General features: G+C 43.5%; 1 protein-coding gene across 4 annotated transcripts in view; it reads left to right on the top strand.

The window, feature by feature from the left end:
* SNX31 (sorting nexin 31) overlaps positions 1 to 17,334 on the top strand; it is a 77,226-nt gene that overhangs the window by 13,140 nt on the left and 46,752 nt on the right. For all 4 annotated transcript variants that reach the window (XM_002759349.6, XM_017965656.4, XM_017965657.4 and 1 more), the window contains exon 4: positions 5,015 to 5,079. In XM_002759349.6, the coding sequence (XP_002759395.4) occupies positions 5,015 to 5,079 (65 nt within the window). The remainder of the gene's footprint in view (positions 1 to 5,014; positions 5,080 to 17,334) is intronic.

Below are 17,334 nucleotides of genomic sequence, written 5' to 3' on the forward strand. Positions count from 1 at the left end.
TGGAAAAACTGGCACTTTTACTTAAACTTTTTAAAAGTGGAAAAGTGTATACACATAATATTTTTTTAAAATATAAACTACCCAAAAGAATATATAATGGGAGGCCAGGCACAGTGGCTCACACCTATAGTTTCAGCACTTTAGTGGGGCAAGGTGGGTGGATCATGAGGTCAAGAGATCAAGACCATCCTAGCGACATGGTGAAACCCTGTATCTACTAAAAATACGAAACTTAGGTGGGCATGATGGCGCACACCTGTAATCTCAGCTACTTGGGAGGCTGAGGCAGGAGAATCGCTTGAACCACAGAGGCAGAGGTTACAGTGAACCAAGGTCACCCCACTGCACTCTAGCCTGGCAGCAGAGCAAGACTCTGTCTCAAAAGGAAAAGAAAAAGAAAATACAATGAAAGGTAAGTGCCCCTTCCACCCCAGGTTGTTTGTATATTCCCTAGCAGCAATTTGAGTTTATGTAGGTCCCTTTTTGCTCAACACAAATTGAGGTTTACTATACATACTTTTCTGTCCCTGAATTTTAGAACTTTTTATTCTGAAAGTTTGATTTACAGAAAAGTTGAGAACATAATGCAAAGAATTTCTGTATACTCCACCTGTATTTCCAAGATATCCACATCTTACATTTATTTTATCATTCTTTTTTCCTTCTGTGTGTATATGTATATATGAATTTCTATTCATCTTTTTGTAAAACTCACTTGAATGTTACATACCTCAGCCATCTTATTCTAAAATACTTTGTGACTTTGGGAGGCTGAGGTAAGCAGATCACCTGAGCCCAGGAGTTCAAGACCAGCTCGGCCTATATGGCAAAGCCATGTCTCTACTAAAAATACAAAAAGTTAACCAGGTATGGTGGCAGGTGCCTATAATCCCAGCTACTTGGGAGGCTGAGGCAGGAAAATCGCTTGAACCCAGGAGGTGGATGCAGTAGTGAGCCCAGATTGCACCATTGCACTCCAGCCTTGGTAACGAGTGAAACTGCATCTCAAAAAAGTAAACAAAACAAAATAAAATACTTTGTGTATTTCTTTCTTTCTTTTTTTTTTTTTTTTTTTTTTTGAGACGGAGTTTCGCTCTTGTTACCCAGGCTGGAGTGCAATGGCGCAATCTCGGCTTACCGCAACCTCCGCCTCCTGGGTTCAGGCAATTCTCCTGCCTCAGCCTCCTGAGTAGCTGGGATTACAGGCACGCACCACCACGCCCAGCTAATTTTTTTGTATTTTTCGTAGAGACGGGGTTTCACCATGTTGACCGGGATGGTCTTGATCTCTTGACCTCGTGATCCACCCGCCTCAGCCTCCCAAAGTGCTGGGATTACAGGCTTGAGCCACTTTGTGTATTTCTTAAGCTCACAGAGACTTTCTTGTATAACCACAGTGTAGTTATCAAAATCAGGAACCAACATTGATATAATAGTGTTCAATGTATCAAAACTAATAACCAACATTGATACAATAATGTTCAGTGTATCAAAACCAGAAAACAACATTGATACAATAATGTTCAATGTGTCTAAATCAGGAAACAACATTGATACGACAATTTATCTAGAGACATCATTTAGACTTCACCAACTATTAGGCTGGGCATGGTAGCTCATACATGTAATTCCAGCAGTTTGGGAGGTTAAGGCAGGAGGATCCCTTGAGCCCAGGAGTTCAAGGTCAGCCTGGGCAATAAATATAACAAGACCCTGTCTGTACCAAAAAATAAAAATTAGCTGGGTATAGTGGCATATGCCTGTAGTCCCACCTACTTGGAAAGCTAAGATGGGAGGACTGCTTGATCCCAGGAGTTTCAGGCTGCAGTAAGCTCTGATCATACCACTGCACTTCATCCTGAGCAACAGAGAAAGACCCTCGCTCACAAAATAAAATGAAGTCAGCAAACATATAACTGCTGAGACATTTAGGCTGGCATTGTGGCCCATACAAGTAATCCCAACACTTTGGGAAGCTGAGGCAGGAGGATCCCTTGAGCCCAGGAAGTTGAGACCAACCTGGAAACATAGACCTCATTTCTTTTTATTTTTTTAAGAGTCAATGTCTTGTTTGTGACCCAGGCTGGAATGCAGTGGTGCAATCAAAGCTCACTGCAGGTCTCTACTTCCTGAGCTATGATTTGGGCAACTGCACTCCAGCCTGGGTGACAGATGGAGACCCTCTAAAAATAGATAAAATGTTGCCACCTAGTATACTAATGTCCTTCATAGCTAAAGAAAGATTCTCTCTTGTAAGTTGACTTTTTTCTCTTAAAATATATAACTTAGAGATCAGTCTACATCAGCAGTCATAGGTTTATCTCATTATTTTTCATGGCTGCATATTTTTCTTAAACATAGTAAGTAAAATTTATTGAAGCTATCTATTTCCCATTAATTTTTTTTCTTTTTCATTCTTTTTTCCTTTTTGTCAAGGAGACCATACTTCTTTTTAGACCTGCTGAATGAGCTCTTTCAAAGTTCAAGTTCAAAATGCAGTATCTTTTGAATTTGCATTCTCCCTTGGCTTTTCTCATGTCTTAGCAAAATGCTCCTTTAATACGTGGCCTTTTAACAGATGATCACAGTGCTTAAGGGCTCACTTTTCCAGGCCTGGTCTTTGTTCACATCATCAGGATGACCTGTGTACCATCTTTGACAAGGTCAAGTAAGGAGACAGTGAGTTTAGCCTCATGACTCAGAGCACAGGTTCTAGAATCAGACCCAGGGTCAAATCCCACTTTAGCTCCTCACCAGCTGTGTGGCCTTGGGCAAGATATCTACCTTCTCTGCGCCTCAGTTTCTTTATTCATGAAATAGAGATAACATTTACCTTGGAGTTTGTTATGAAGATTAGGTAAGTTTTTTCCCTGTAATTGGGATGAAACGTTTCATTCAGATATTTTGAACTTAAGGTGTATGTGTTGTTTGTAACCTTGTGTAGAATGCAACTGGTGTTGACATCCTGGATCTTCTGTGTAACAGTTGAAATTTGGAAGTGATGTCACTTACCTGTCTAACATGGTGTGGGAGAGATTTACAAGTCATTTATTGGAAGAATAATTGTTGCAAAATATATTGCTTTTACTTTGCCTGGGGGAAAAAAAGATTAGATAAGCTAAAATATGCAAAGTGTTTTATCCTAGTACTGGTACTTCATAGTCATGCAGTAAATAACACTTGGGTGAATACCTTTTTCAGCAGCTTTCCCCATTCCCAAGAATTTCCGTTAATGAATATAGTTATTAATAGTTTGCCTATATGCCCCATTATATTTCAGAAAATAATGAAAGGGCTCTCCCTGCCCCCCACCTTCCACCAGAATTAACCCTCAGAAAAGACAAAATGCCTTTTTTTTTTCTTTTCTTTTTGAGACGGAGTCTCTCACTGTCACCCAGGCTGGAGTGCAACGGCACGATCTTGGCTCATTACAACCTCCACCTCCCGGGTTCAAGTGATTCTCCTGCCTCAGCCTCCTGAGTAGCTGGGATTACAGTTGCATGCCATTATGCCCAGCTAATTTTTTGTATCTTTAGTAAAGATGCGGTTTCACCATGTTGACCAGGCTGGTCTCTAACTCCTGACTTTGTGATCTGCCCGCCTTAGCCTCCCAAAGTGCTGGGATCACAGGTGCGAGCAACTGTGCCCAGTGTGGAATGCTTTTTATAAGTAGTTTCTCATGTTGCAGGGACTTTCTCTCTTAGTTTATTTTGAGAAGCATAACATAATTTGGGAAAGGCACAGCCTACGGTGAAGTCAGTGATATTTTGAATGCTGATAGAGGATGTTTGATGAAATTAGTAGAGCAGGTCAGGCACGGGGGTGCACGCCTGTCATCCCAGCTACTTGGGAGACTGAAGCAGGAGAATTGCTTGAACCTGGAAGGTGGAGGTTACAGTGAGCTAAGATTGTGCCATTGTACTCTAGCCTGGGTGACAGAGCAAGACTCTGTCAAAAAAAAAAAAAAAAAATTTAGTAAAACAGCAATGAAAACAGAAGGAAATTTGGGAGCATTTAGTAAGTATGTAAGTGTAGCTGAAGCACAGGATATAGGAGAGGACCTGTGGCAAGTGGGGCGAACCAGGAGGAACCAGGCCAGGCCACACCTTGTGGGTTTGCAGTTTTCATGGGGGTGTGTCTGCCTCATCTGCTCTTCCCATAGCTCCTGGTTATTTGTATCAGGAGCTTTAAAACTAAGGGCAAAAATATTTTCATTAAATATAGAAGAATGAAATATTTTAAATCTCTTTGACTGCCTTATCGTTGCTTCTTTTTGGTAATGTCTTGAGAACTCTTATCACTCAAAGAGGTGCTCTGGGCCAGGCACTGTGGCTCATGCCTGCAATCTCAGCATTTTGGGAGACTGAGGTGGGTGGATCACTTGAGATTGGGAGTTTGAGACCAGCCTGGCTAACATGGTGAAACCCCATTTCTACTAAAAATAAAAAAATTTAGCTGGGCATGGTGGTGGGTGCCTACAGTTCCAGCTACTTGGGAGGCTGAGTCAGGATAATCACCTTAACCCAGGGGGCAGACATTGCAGTGAGCCAAGATCATGCCACTACACTGCAACCTGAGAGTCAGGGCAAGACTCCAAAGAGGTGCTCTCAATCGATGTTTCTTGGTTGAATCAAAATTTCAGATTACCCAGTGTCTTGCTAGGCTGGAAGTCTAGATGCAGGTTTTAAGATCTTTCTGCTTCTTCATATAAACTTTATTATCATGCTGGTAAGGCAGCAAAATGGATGTTGAGTAGTATGGGTGTGTATAAATACAGTGAGATGCCTGGGAACACTGTCACCCTGGATGGGTGTCATGGGTTCCTGTTGGTAAGGCTGCCTATAGGAGGCAAGCTTTGGGGGTTTTCCTGTATTTGAAAGGTTTCCACCTTCATCACTTCAGAGAGGAGACAGAGTACTGGCAAGGCATGGAGTGATCTCTGGAGGACATAGCAATTAATAGGCAAGGCCTCGCCCAGCCCATGCTAACCTGGCTCACCACTCATGTTTTTCAGTAACCATGGACCCAAACGTGTTGAGAAGTGATGTCTTCATTGAGTTCTTAAAACTGGTACAGCTGGTAAGCTTGCTCTTCCTTACTGAGGCCATCATTCCTCTGCAGGACACTCTCGTGTGCATGATCCATGTGTGCACTCTGGCCACAGCCCCACAGAGCCTGGACTTGGGCCAAATATATTCATTTCAAGTCAATCAGGGGATGGTTCCTGTTTTGTTCTTTTGAAGGTTTAGATTTTAGATGGAAAATTAAGTGTGTCACTTGACTGTTGGCTCATTTTATTAAGCAGATCCCTTTTTCTGTAGCCTGAGAATTATACATCTCAAAACAGGACGTGAAGAAAAGGACCTTAAAGTATAGTATGAGAACTATAGCCTTTATCATGAAGGGATCTCATAAGATGTCTGTGACCCTGCTTCTGTAGCTGAGATTTCCAAGTGGGCAACAGTGAAGACATCAGGAGAGCCGGCCATGCCGGCGATTGCTTGTGTATTCTCTGCTCCTACCTTTATCATAAATGAATCATGGCAAAAATTCAGCATGAACAGAATGACATACAGCAACTCCCTTTCCTTTGTTGCTCTAAAGACTCATGGGTCACTTGCCTCCTAGGCTGAAACTGCTAAGTATATCTGTTTAGCACAACACTCATTCTAATGACACATAAAGAAACATTGTTATGTCTGTATGCATGAGCTTGGCTGGAAAAGCTCTGAAAGAATTCGAAGTTCTACAGCAATATGATACTAGTGAACTGGATCCTTAGCCAGGGAGAAATGATCAGATTTGCAAAAACTAGAACACATTTCATTCATTCATTTATTCAATTATAAAAAAAAATTCCCATCGGGTTCTCAGAACAAATTTCATGTAGACGGGGTTGAAATGTATTGGTATATTTACTGGCCCACTCAACCTGACAAATGGCCCTAGAGCTGTCTGTTCTGTAGGGGTTCATATTTTCGCATTTGCTTGAAGGTTTATATATATGCATGCTTTCTTATTCTTTGAAAAGTTTGTTGTAGAAGTGGTCATAGTAGTAAAATTCAAATAGCACAAGTGTGTACAATGTAAAGTAACTTATCTTCCTTCATGGCCCCCTCCTCAGTGACAGCTGTTGTTTACAGTTTAATGTGCTCTTCTACACATTTCTGCACATATATAAGCATGCATATGTATACATATATTTATATACATACATGCACACACAATCATGTGTCATTTAACAATGGCTTCGTTCTGATAAATGCATCATTAGGGGATTTTGTCACTGTGTGAACACCGTAGAGTGTATAACACAAAACTAGATGGTAGAGCCTGCCCCTAGGATACAAACCTGTACACTCTGTTACTGTACTTAATACTGTGGACAATTATAACACCATGGTAAGTGTTTGTGTTTCTAAACATAGAAAAGATACAGTAAAAATATGCTACTAGCATCTTATGGGACCACTGTCACATGTGCAGTTTGCTGTTGACCAAAACATCATCAAGGGGTATATGACTGGGTGTGTGTGTATGTGTGTACACACACCCCCTTATCCATTTTATTTTACAAACAAGCACACAACACTCAATCCACTTTTTGAACTTGCTTTTTTTTTTTTTTTTTTTGAGACAGTCTTGCCACTGCACCTGGCCTGAACTTGCTTTTTAATGGCTAGGTGCTGTGGCTCACTTCTGTAATCCCAGCACTTTGGGAGGCTGGGATGGGCATTTCACCTGAGGTCAGGAGTTCAAGACCAGCCTGGCCAATGTAGTGAAACTCTGTCTCTACAAAAATATAAAAAATAGCCAGACATGGTGGCGCATACCTATAATCCCAGCTACTCGGGAGGCCGAGGCAGCATTGCTTGAACCCAGGAGGTGGAGGTTGCAGTGAGCTGAGATCGTGCCACTGCACTCCAGCCTGGGCAACAGGTCAAGACTCTGTCTCAGAAAAAAAACATTTTTTTAATTGACCTTTTTAAAAGTATGTCTTGCAGCTCATTCTGTATCTGCACATATAATGGTACGTTGATTTATTTTGGTCATCTTTCTGGGGTGCGTTATGGATTTTGCTGATCATTCATGGGGTCACTCAGTGTTTTCGAGCTTTGTTTTGCATATCTTATTTTCCTGATAATTTGAAAGGTTTTATACCTGATTTTAGTTCCTTAATATTTTGCCTTTGTGATTTCATACAAAAACCTTATGCCTCTAGCTGTGTTTTTCAGTGTCTCTTTTTACTTCTTCTAATGCAATTTTCACTTTTGTAATAGCTTTATTTTCCTCTTCCATTTCTTCCATGAACTTTGCCAGCTTACTTTTATATCTTTTGGTTATCTTCTTTCTTGAGAATTTAATTTATTCTTTGAGGTCTTCATTCAGAAACACCTTCTTTTTAGCAACACATCCATCATTTTCATCTGCATAATGATGTGATTTTTTGGTATATGTTTTTTGCCTTTTATTGGTCATGTTTCTTTCTTCCTTTCTTGCAGGAGTTTTACATAGGTCCCTTGCCAGTTATCTTTAGGTCATCGATCAACTTTGAAAGGGGCTGTTTGCTGACACATAGCATTGGGGAGGGGCTTGAGTTGAATTCATCGAATCTGCTGCATTTCCAGATCTTGTTTCTGGTTCTGAGCACTTTCTTATGAGCACTCTACCCTAAGGCCTGAGCAGACTGTCTAGCATCAAAGCGTTAAACCCTAGCTCCTCATATCATGATCTAGCCTTCTGAATCCTTTGATTAAGATCAGCAGCCTCAAACTTGGTTTAGGGGTTAGGAGTTCGGGCTAAGTAGTGAGAGGGCCTTGGTTCAAATTTTGCCTGTCCTACTTTTGGTTTTTATTACTTGGGGCAATTTACTCAGCCTTTTTATACCTCAGTTTCCCCACCTGTAAAATGGGGAGAAGAGCTCCTATTTCTTGGGGTTGTTTTGAGGATTAAATTAACTGATACCCTTAAAGCATATCATCTGGCACAATGTTAATGGATATGAGGTAGTCACTACCTCTACCTCTTGGGTTCAAGCAATTCTCCTGCCTTAGCGTCCCAAGTAGCTGAGACTACAGGCATATGTCACCATGCCTAACTAGTTTTTGTATTTTTAGTAGAGATGGGGTGTCTCCATGTTGCTCAGGCTGGTCTTGAACTCCTGACCTCAGGTAATCCACCTGTCTCAGCCTCCTAAAGTGCTGGGATTATAGGTGTGAGCCACCATGCCCAGACGAGACATAGGTTTTAAAAAGCAAAATTGTAATGCCAGTCCATTTTCTTTTCCCAGCCATGCTGAGAGATTGCTTTTTGCAAAGATGAAGCATCTATACCTCTCTTGAGCAACCCCTGCCGCTAGGTGGTGTCCAATGGGGCCCAGAGTAGTTTCCAGGCAGGCTGAGCACCACGTGATTAACTGCTTTGAGGCAGGAGGCAGCTTATGCATTGCTTGAGTTCCGTGTACCTTGATACCTCTAATTCCCTCCTGACCAGGTTCAGTTTTCACTGCACTTGGCAGCCCTTCTGAAAACCTCAGGCTCAGGACTATTTGTAGGTTTCTTCAAAGATGCTTTCCTTTTCATTGTTTTCTATTTGCCTCTAAAGAGAGGGCAGGAAAGAAGTAACTTTCCTCTGGAAGATGTTGATAAAGGAGGTTTATATTATGAATGTGAAAAGGAAATTAAACCAGGAAGTTTGTCCTGTGTTCACTGTGCCCTGTCCTTCTTTATCCTGTCATTTATGGTCCATACATCCAATAACTGTGCATCGAATGGCAGCTGTGAGCAGATGCTGCTCTAGAAACAGGGCACACCAATGAGTCACTATCAAGTCCAGCTCACAGAGTCTGCTGTCTTGTGGGGATTGAAAGTCACTGGGCAAGTCAATTAATGTAACAGCACTATGCCATACCCCCACTCCTGTGATACAGGACCTAGGACTCTGATACAGGATCGTGTTCCAGGAAAGGGTTAGGGATGCATTGGGATTTTCATTCCCTCAGCCCTGGTGCAGCCTCCGTGGGCCCTGCCACCTCCAGTGGCTGCATGCCCACTTGCCCCAGTGTCTAGTACTGATATTGTTATTTTCTATGTGTGACCTGGTGAGAAGAGGGCTGGGAGGCGCTGCCACAGGATGACTGTGTGTCTGCAGGACAGGGGAGGGAGGGTGCCTGGGTCAGGAAGACCTTCTAAAGGGAGTGATATCTAAGCTGGCATTTGAAGGGGTGGGTAAGGAGAGAAGATTATATATACTCTAGCTTTCTTCCCCCCATTGGGAGAAAAAAATCAATCAATGTGGTATCTGGAGGTCTGGGGACTGATTAGTGAAAGCAAAGCAGTAGCCACTTGTTCAGAGTGAGTCTACTTCTGTGACCAGCAGACCCTTTCCCTGATCACTCTCCAGGGCCAGAGTGATTGATTGGCAGTAAACAGATGTAAGAAATGCAGGAGAGAAATGGCTGTGCCTGCAGCAAGATTGCTCCTGCCGGGCTGTTGGTAGGCTGGGAGGATGGAACAAGCAGCCGTAATTGGTGGGCTTGCTAGACCATAAAGGAAGCCCAAGGAGGTGGGGTTAGGCAGTTGTCCCTGCCGCCCAGATGTTTTCACAGCAAGGGATAAGTCACATAATCACCTGCTCCAGGCCTGGCTCTCCAGGGCTGGGCAAATCCAAGAGCATCTTCCTGCCTCCAGGCAAGGACACGCTATGTTATAAACATGATCATGTGTGACCGTCCAGAAGTCCTTCCGAGAAAAGCCTCTATCAAGTATGACACCAAATCCAAGCTGCCATAGTAAATGGGGTTTTTGCCTCTACATGTGTATTTCAACTGTGTTAGGGTCTGTGCTTCAGACACGGTCTCCCATTTATTCCTCCTAACTTGTTGAGGGACGTGCTAGTATTATCCCTTTTTTAGATTAAGCAGCTTGTCCAAGGATAAGCTTTGTCATTTAGTGAGCAGAAAAGCTGAGTTCCAAATGCAGGGAGCCTGGGCCCAGAGCCCTTGCTCCGTGGATGGTGTAAGATGTGAGCAGAGTGGTGGTAGCCCACCTGCTGCTGCCTCCTGTCTCATCCCCTTGCTCTGTGCGTCTGGACCTCCTCTGACACCATGCTCTGGATTTCTTTGCTGTCTTCACTTTAGAGACAAAGGGACTTCTGAAAAGACAAAGCTAAAGTCTTTAGATGAAAGATTTTTCTTTTTAATATTCCTGGTTCTTAAACTGGGGTGTTCTAGGGCCCCATGTGAAGCTGCACGTTGAGAAGAAGACCGGGAAGGCACTGGGGTGGCCCTGTGTGCCTGGGATCTTAGCGGAAACTCCTTTATTTAGGAAGTTTTGCCCACTGCAGCTATGTTTGGGGGCTTTGGGAAATGACTGTTTCCCCATTTCCTCTTAAGAATGTTTTCCATTTCCCTTGTAGAGAAATGACAGTGGCCCATCACTGCATGTGATGGAGGTTTAGAGCCTGGTGAGTCCACATATAGATTTTCTTGGGTGGGCACCATGGCTATTAGACATTCTTCTGCCTCAGAGCAGAATGGCAACAAAGCACACCGATCTCCTTGAAAAATTCGATTTCTCCAGCTGTTAAATTCAACTCAAAAAGAGCACATATTCTACAACATCTTAAGACAGCCCATGGTACTGGAAGAATTTGAGGTTTTTTTAAAAAAAAATGAATGCATTTTTGATAATTTTCTAGTACGACTTGCAATTTTTCATTCCTGATGCACCATAGATCAGTATGGTGGCTGAGCCAAGAGTGGTGGCTCACACTTGTAATCCTAGAACTTTGGGGGCTGAGGTGGGAGGATTGCTTGAGGCCAGGAGTTGAGGACCAGCCTGGGCAACATAGTGAGGTTCTGTCTCTACAAAAAAATAGTAAGAAGAGATACTTAGATGGGAGTGGTGCCATACATCTATAGCCCCAACTACTCTGGAGGCTGAGGCAGGAGGATTGCTTGAGCCCAGAGCTTGGAGGCTACAGTGAGCTATGTTCACCCCATTGTACTCCAACCTGGGCAACAGAGCAAGACCGTGACTCAAAAAAAAAAAAAAAAAAGATAGCAGCTTATTTAATGTTTTGTTTTTTATACAACCCAATTCTACCAGGTTGACTTTCCCCATGATTGAGTTTTTGTATTGCTCTTACATTTCATTAATTTCATAAGAAACACATTAAAACATTCTAGTAAAATTCAGATATCACAAATAGAGCCAAAGTGGCCTTTGTTTTCCACTTTGAACTTGTCTGATCTGGTTTGTGCTTGCTTCAATCCCACCATGCAAAGAGCTTTTGATGCCATCAGTTCTTCTCTTTATTGTATTCTTCTCAAATGTTTTGCTTATCAGAGCAAATGTGCTTATAGTTAGAGAAATTAAATAGATATCATGGAGGGAATAAAAGTTAAAAATTTAAAAATGACAGTAAACAATAACAATCCAAATCCTATAAAAAGGATTACAACATTCCCCTGTCCTCCAGAGGCAACGACTTTCAAATCTTACGGCTTTCTCTTCAGATACCTAAAAATATGAAGGTTAATTCTATACATATATGACTATCTCTTATTCTTTGTCTTATTTTTTCTAGATACAGGATCTCACTATGTTGCTCAGGACTCCCATCTCCTGGGCTCAAGTGATCCTCCCTCCTCAGCTTCCCCAGGAGCTGGGATTACAGGTATATGCCACAGCACCCAGCTATTACTCTTCAATTTTTAAACCCTATCCACCGACTGTGATGGGGGTGAGGATTTCGGCTTTCTTGTGTCACTTCTTCTGTTCTTCCCTTCTCCCCAACTTTAATTTTTACAAATTAAGTCCTTAGTCAGTTACAGAAGATGGATTGCTTTTTTACTGCAGAGCCAGATCATGTCTATGGTTATTTTTACTTTCTTGCACATCTCCCCCTTGCCCCCCACAACCCCCTTGCCAGAGTTAAAACTGCATCACTTAAAAGAAAAAAATATATGCTGAGTTGTCCCAAGCATATGACTAACTCCTTCTGCACCTATAGCAGTGCTGAAAACAGAATTTTCCCCATCGTCAAGCACATCAGCTTCTTTTCCTTGGAGATGATCTACCCAAAGTCTCTGACCTTCTGTTGTTTTAAATGACAGAGACTTGAGTAAGTTTGCCTGCTGGTGAGTAGGAGCCTGTAGAAAAGGAGAAGTGGAAGAAGAGAGTATGCAGGAGGGGCCTTGATAATCAGTGGCGCCAAGTCCTTCTGGGAGGAGAACTGCATGAGGTCTGGGATCAGGTGGAGGAAGGACACCTTTTAAATTGAGTGCAAGATAAAGAAAGGTAGAGTAAGGCTACAGGCAGGGTCCAAGCCTGGGCCGTGAGTGGAAGTACAATAAGTTCCCATCTTGCTGTTTTCTCTGTGGCTAATAGGAGGTGAGGTTAGCTGGTGGGAATGAGGGAGGAGGAGAGTGTGGCTGGAGTCTTGGGGAAAATGGATGAGGTTGAAGATGAATGTGAGCCAGAATTCCATAAGGTGAGGCAACTGTTTGGATTTCTGTTTTTCCCCCAGTCCCATGTTGAATTGTAATTCCCAGTGTTGGAGGTGGAGCCTGGTGGGAGGTGACTGGATCACGGGGCGGTTTCTCATGAATGGTTTAGCACCATCCCCTTGTTGCTGCTCTCGTGTCGGTGAGTGAGTTCTCACGAGATCTGGTTGTTTAAGAGTGTGTAGCACCTCCCCCCACCCTTGCCTCTGCTCCGGCCATGTAAGACATGCCTGCTTGCCCTTCACATTCCACCATGATTGTAAGCTTCCTGAGGCCTTCCAAGAAGCTTAGTAGATGCCAGCATCATGCTTCCTGTACAGCCTGCAGAACAGTGAATCAATTAAACCTCTTTTCTTTATAAAAATTACCGACTTTCAGGTATTTCTTCATAGCAATGTGAGAACAGAGTAATACAAACTGGTAGGGAGCGAAGAAAGGAGGAAGGAAGCTGAGGGCAATTGCCAACTGATTTGTCCATCTTGACCGATGGCTGTGGGCTGGGTGGCTCTTTAACTTCTTGTCCCCCTTGATGTGCAGGTTCTCTACCGAGAGGAGGTTACATCAATCCAAACCAGTGCTGCAACATCAAAACAGAACATCAGAGACTTTGTATTTTTTTTTTTAGATGAAGTTTCCCTCTTGTTACCCAGGCTGAAGTGCAGTGGTGTGATCTTGGCTCGCAGCAACCTCCATCTCCTGGGTTCAAACAATTCTCCTGCCTCAGCCTTCCAAGTAGATGGGATTACAGGCACCCACTACCATACCTGGCTAATTTTTTGTATTTTTAGTAGAGATGAGTTTTCGCCATGTTGGACAGGCCAGTCTTGAACTCCTGACCCCAGTTAATCTGCCCGCCTTGGCCTCCCAAAGTGCTAGATTACAGGTGTGAGCCACTATGCCCGGCTACATTGGAAGCTTTAACATTAATATTCTGTTTTTACATATCTGTAGGATAAGTATGCAGTCGTGGGCTAGAGAGGGAAGTTATATCAATACTCCATTTTTAAATGCCCCATTTTATTTTATTTATTTTGAGGGAGAGTCTTGCTCTGTCACCCAGGCTGGAGTGCAGTGGTGCGATCTTGGCTTACTGCAATCTCCACCTCCTGGATTCAAGCTATTCTCCTGCCTCAGGCTTCCTAGGATCTGAGATTGCAGGCGCCTGCCACCACGCCCAACTAAGTTTTGTATTTTGGTAGAGACAAGGTTTTACTATGTTGACCAGGCTGGTCTCAAACTCCTGACCTCAAATGACCTGCCCACCTCCGCCTCCCAAAGTGTTGGGATTACAGGTATGATTTGCACCCAGCAAATCCCTCATTTTAGATGCTACTATGCTAGTTCTTTTTCTCTTCTCACTTGGATTATTTCGAGAAATATGGGACAAAGATTATTAAATGTCTATTTGTACAGGGCACTCTTCAAGATAAACTCACCACATGCATATATGACTATCTCTTATTAACTGGTGAGTTATAATCCTGCTCTGATGGAGCTTATTGTCTAGGCAGTCATCTAACCTGGCTTTAAATGAAGCATAAAAAAAGCCAAAAACAGTCTACAAAGAAGTATGCAGAGTGGAGAAGGTAGAACTCAGTCACTTCCCATTAGTCAGCTGGTTTTCACTGTAAAGGCCAAATCACAAAAGGGAAATTTGTTGACTGAACTAAAAGGTCATGGAAGGTTGGCTGGCTCCCACTTCTCACCCCTACCCTAAACTCTGCTCTTCTCTACATTGACTTTATTCTCACAGAGTTTCCCTCCATTTGCTTCAAGATTACCAGCCCCAGCTGAAGGTGAGTACCCTGCTCTTCCTTCCTCCTTCTGAGGGAGTGAGGATTCAACTGAGTGTGGCCACCTGGAGGATGTGCTAGACAGGAGGGGAAAGAGAGTCAGGGGCAGTGCTAGACAGGAGGGGAAAGAGAGTCAGGGGCAGTGCTAGACAGGAGGGGAAAGAGAGTCAGGGGCAGTGCTAGACAGGAGGGGAAAGAGAGTCAGGGGCAGTGCTATACAGGAGGGGAAAGAGAGTCAGGGGCAGTGCTACACAGGAGGGGAAAGAGAGTCAGGGGCAGTGCTAGACAGGAGGGGAAAGAGAGTCAGGGGCAGTGCTACACAGGAGGGGAAAGAGAGTCAGGGGCAGTGCTAGACAGGAGGGGAAAGAGAGTCAGGGGCAGTGCTAGACAGGAGGGGAAAGAGAGTCAGGGGCAGTGCTAGACAGGAGGGGAAAGAGAGTCAGGGGCAGTGCTACACAGGAGGGGAAAGAGAGTCAGGGGCAGTGCTACACAGGAGGGGAAAGAGAGTCAGGGGCAGTGCTAGACAGGAGGGGAAAGAGAGTCAGGGGCAGTGGCCACCAATTCCTCTCCTCCTGACCAACGGCAAGGAGTTGGGTGGCCTATGAATAATGCTAGGATGCTGGAGGATTTTAAGCAAGAGAGGGACATTTTTAGGTTTGCATTTAAAAAATATTTCTCGGGCTGCTATGTGAGGACTACTTGGTAGAGGAGGGGAACGGAAGCAAGGAGACTTGTAAGGGGCCATTGCAGTGAGGAGTCTAGGGCAGAGGGAATGTTAGCTGGGTCCAAGGTACTGGTGGTGAGATGGAGATGGACTCAAGAGATTGTTTAAGATGGAAAATACAGAGGTCTTGGAACCTGACTGAATATGAGTGTTGAAAACACTTCCTGAATCTTTCTTTGACTCCGTTATTTCTTACCCGTTGGCAGTAAGTCAAATATTAACTGTCTTCTACATGGAGAGAGGCAGCTTAACACATGGCAGCTTAGAGCTTGGGCAGCCATAGAGCTTGTTTAAACTGGGAAGCTTTTGAGCATGAAAAGAGTGATGCAGTTATCACACTGGGTTGCCAGGCTCCTGGGCCAGCTGGGAGAGATGTTGACCCTATTTAGAACCTAGAGTCACATGGAGCTGACCTTGAGTTTTGCCTCTGCCATCAACTAGCAGTGTGTCCTTGGATAAGTTATGTTTTTCATTTTTTGTTTTTTGTGTTTTTGAGATGAAGTCTTTTTGTGTCAGCCAGGCTGGAGTGCAGTGGTGCAATCTCAGCTCACTGCAACCTCTGCCTCCTGGGTTCAAGCAATTCTCCTGCATTAGCCTCCCAAGAAGCTGGGATTACAGGTACCCATCACCATGCCTGCTAACTTTTTAAAATTTGTTTTTATTTTTATTTTTTTAAATAGAGATACGGTTTCACCATGTTGGCCAGGCTGGTGTTGAACTCGTGACCTCAGGTGATCCAGCCACTGTAGCCTCCCAAAGTGCTGGGATTACAGGCATGAGCCACCGTGCCCAGCCTGGGCAAGTTATTTAACCTCTGTGAACCTTCACTTCATCTGAAGAAATAATGAAATTAGTAAATGTATATATGCCTCATGGGGTTGTTATAGAAATTAAGTGAGCATATAGTGATATGTGAAACAATGAGCCCAATTATCAGGATCATGATCTAACAAAATATTTGTATATAACAAATTTGTAGATATTTTATCCATAAATGTTGTGCTATATACACAGATTCTTATATATATAGATATAATATATAAATATATTGCTTTTTTTTGGACTAATCCTTTGAATGTAGAAGAGAGCAAATTTTCTCTCCTAAAGAACTTAGATTCAGAATCATAGAAATTTAGCAACTGTAAGCATGTGGGGAGAGGGAATGAACATGTAAAGTCAAAGCTTGCCCTTTGATAATGAAATGATGAAAAACAGGCCTGTTGCCAGTGTGATCAGCCTTTTGGGGTAACTGAGCAACGTGATTGAGTTGCTGGGGCTCCCCAGGTCCCTACAAAGCCTGCAGCATCTGTCGTGTCTGAAAGGTCAGAGGGACTGAGGAAAGGGGAGCTGTGCCTGTGGTGGGGACAGGGTCTCACCTGGTCTGCTGACCTGAGCCCCAACTTTGTGATCCCCCAGTAATCTCCTTATTGGTCATTTGGATCTTCCCTCTCCCATCCGGACAACTAGAAGGTGATGGGATCAACTGTGCCCCAGACCTCAGCATCACACAGCAAACCATGTAACAAAACTGCAAGTGTACGCCTTGAATCTAAAATAAAAGTTGAAGTTATTCTAAACATGATACAGAACGTTCACAATGGGCATCAGATTTTCACACCACAAATTCAGGTGTATACCCTAAACATATTAGTCTTAAAAAAAAAAAAAAAAAGAAGTTACTTCCCTACCACTCCCACCTGTGCTGTGTGACTAGTATTCTGGCTTATATAGCAGTCTCTGAACAGAGAAAATGATGTGGCTCCTTTCTCCATTTTCCTGAGGTATGACAGTACCATTCTGAATGCCTAGGAGAGAAGCTAATTTATTGTATACTATAGATGCCTTGGGCATTAGAGTGTAATCCTCTCAGGGAATCTGGGATGAGAAAACTGTGACCTCCATCAGCCAGAGATGAAAATAGGTCTGTGGACTGACAGCCTCACCTTCAGAAGATGCAGAGGAACGGTCCACCCCCAGATTGCTGCCTTGTGAGGCCCCATGTAAGCAGCCAGGCCTCTCTGGACACACCGCCTCCTAGGGTCCTACCTCTCCCTATGACAACTGGAGCACCAGCTCAGCCAGTGCTTCCCTGAACTCTGATGGTCTAACAATGTCTCCAGCTCCATCCTGAGAATGTCACAGGTCCCCAGACTTGTTTCTGCTTCTAGCACACATCCTTCCCCTCGCAGGATGCTTAAGCCTGCAGAGCTGTGTCCAGCTGGGGCTGCTCCTTCAGATGGAAACTCACTCACTAGATGGCAACTCATGTCCCTTCACTGGCCTCGAAGTTTGTGCAGTTCATATTTTTG

The sequence above is a fragment of the Callithrix jacchus genome, chromosome 16, assembly GCF_049354715.1.
Source record: "Callithrix jacchus isolate 240 chromosome 16, calJac240_pri, whole genome shotgun sequence".
Taxonomy (NCBI): domain Eukaryota; kingdom Metazoa; phylum Chordata; class Mammalia; order Primates; family Cebidae; genus Callithrix; species Callithrix jacchus.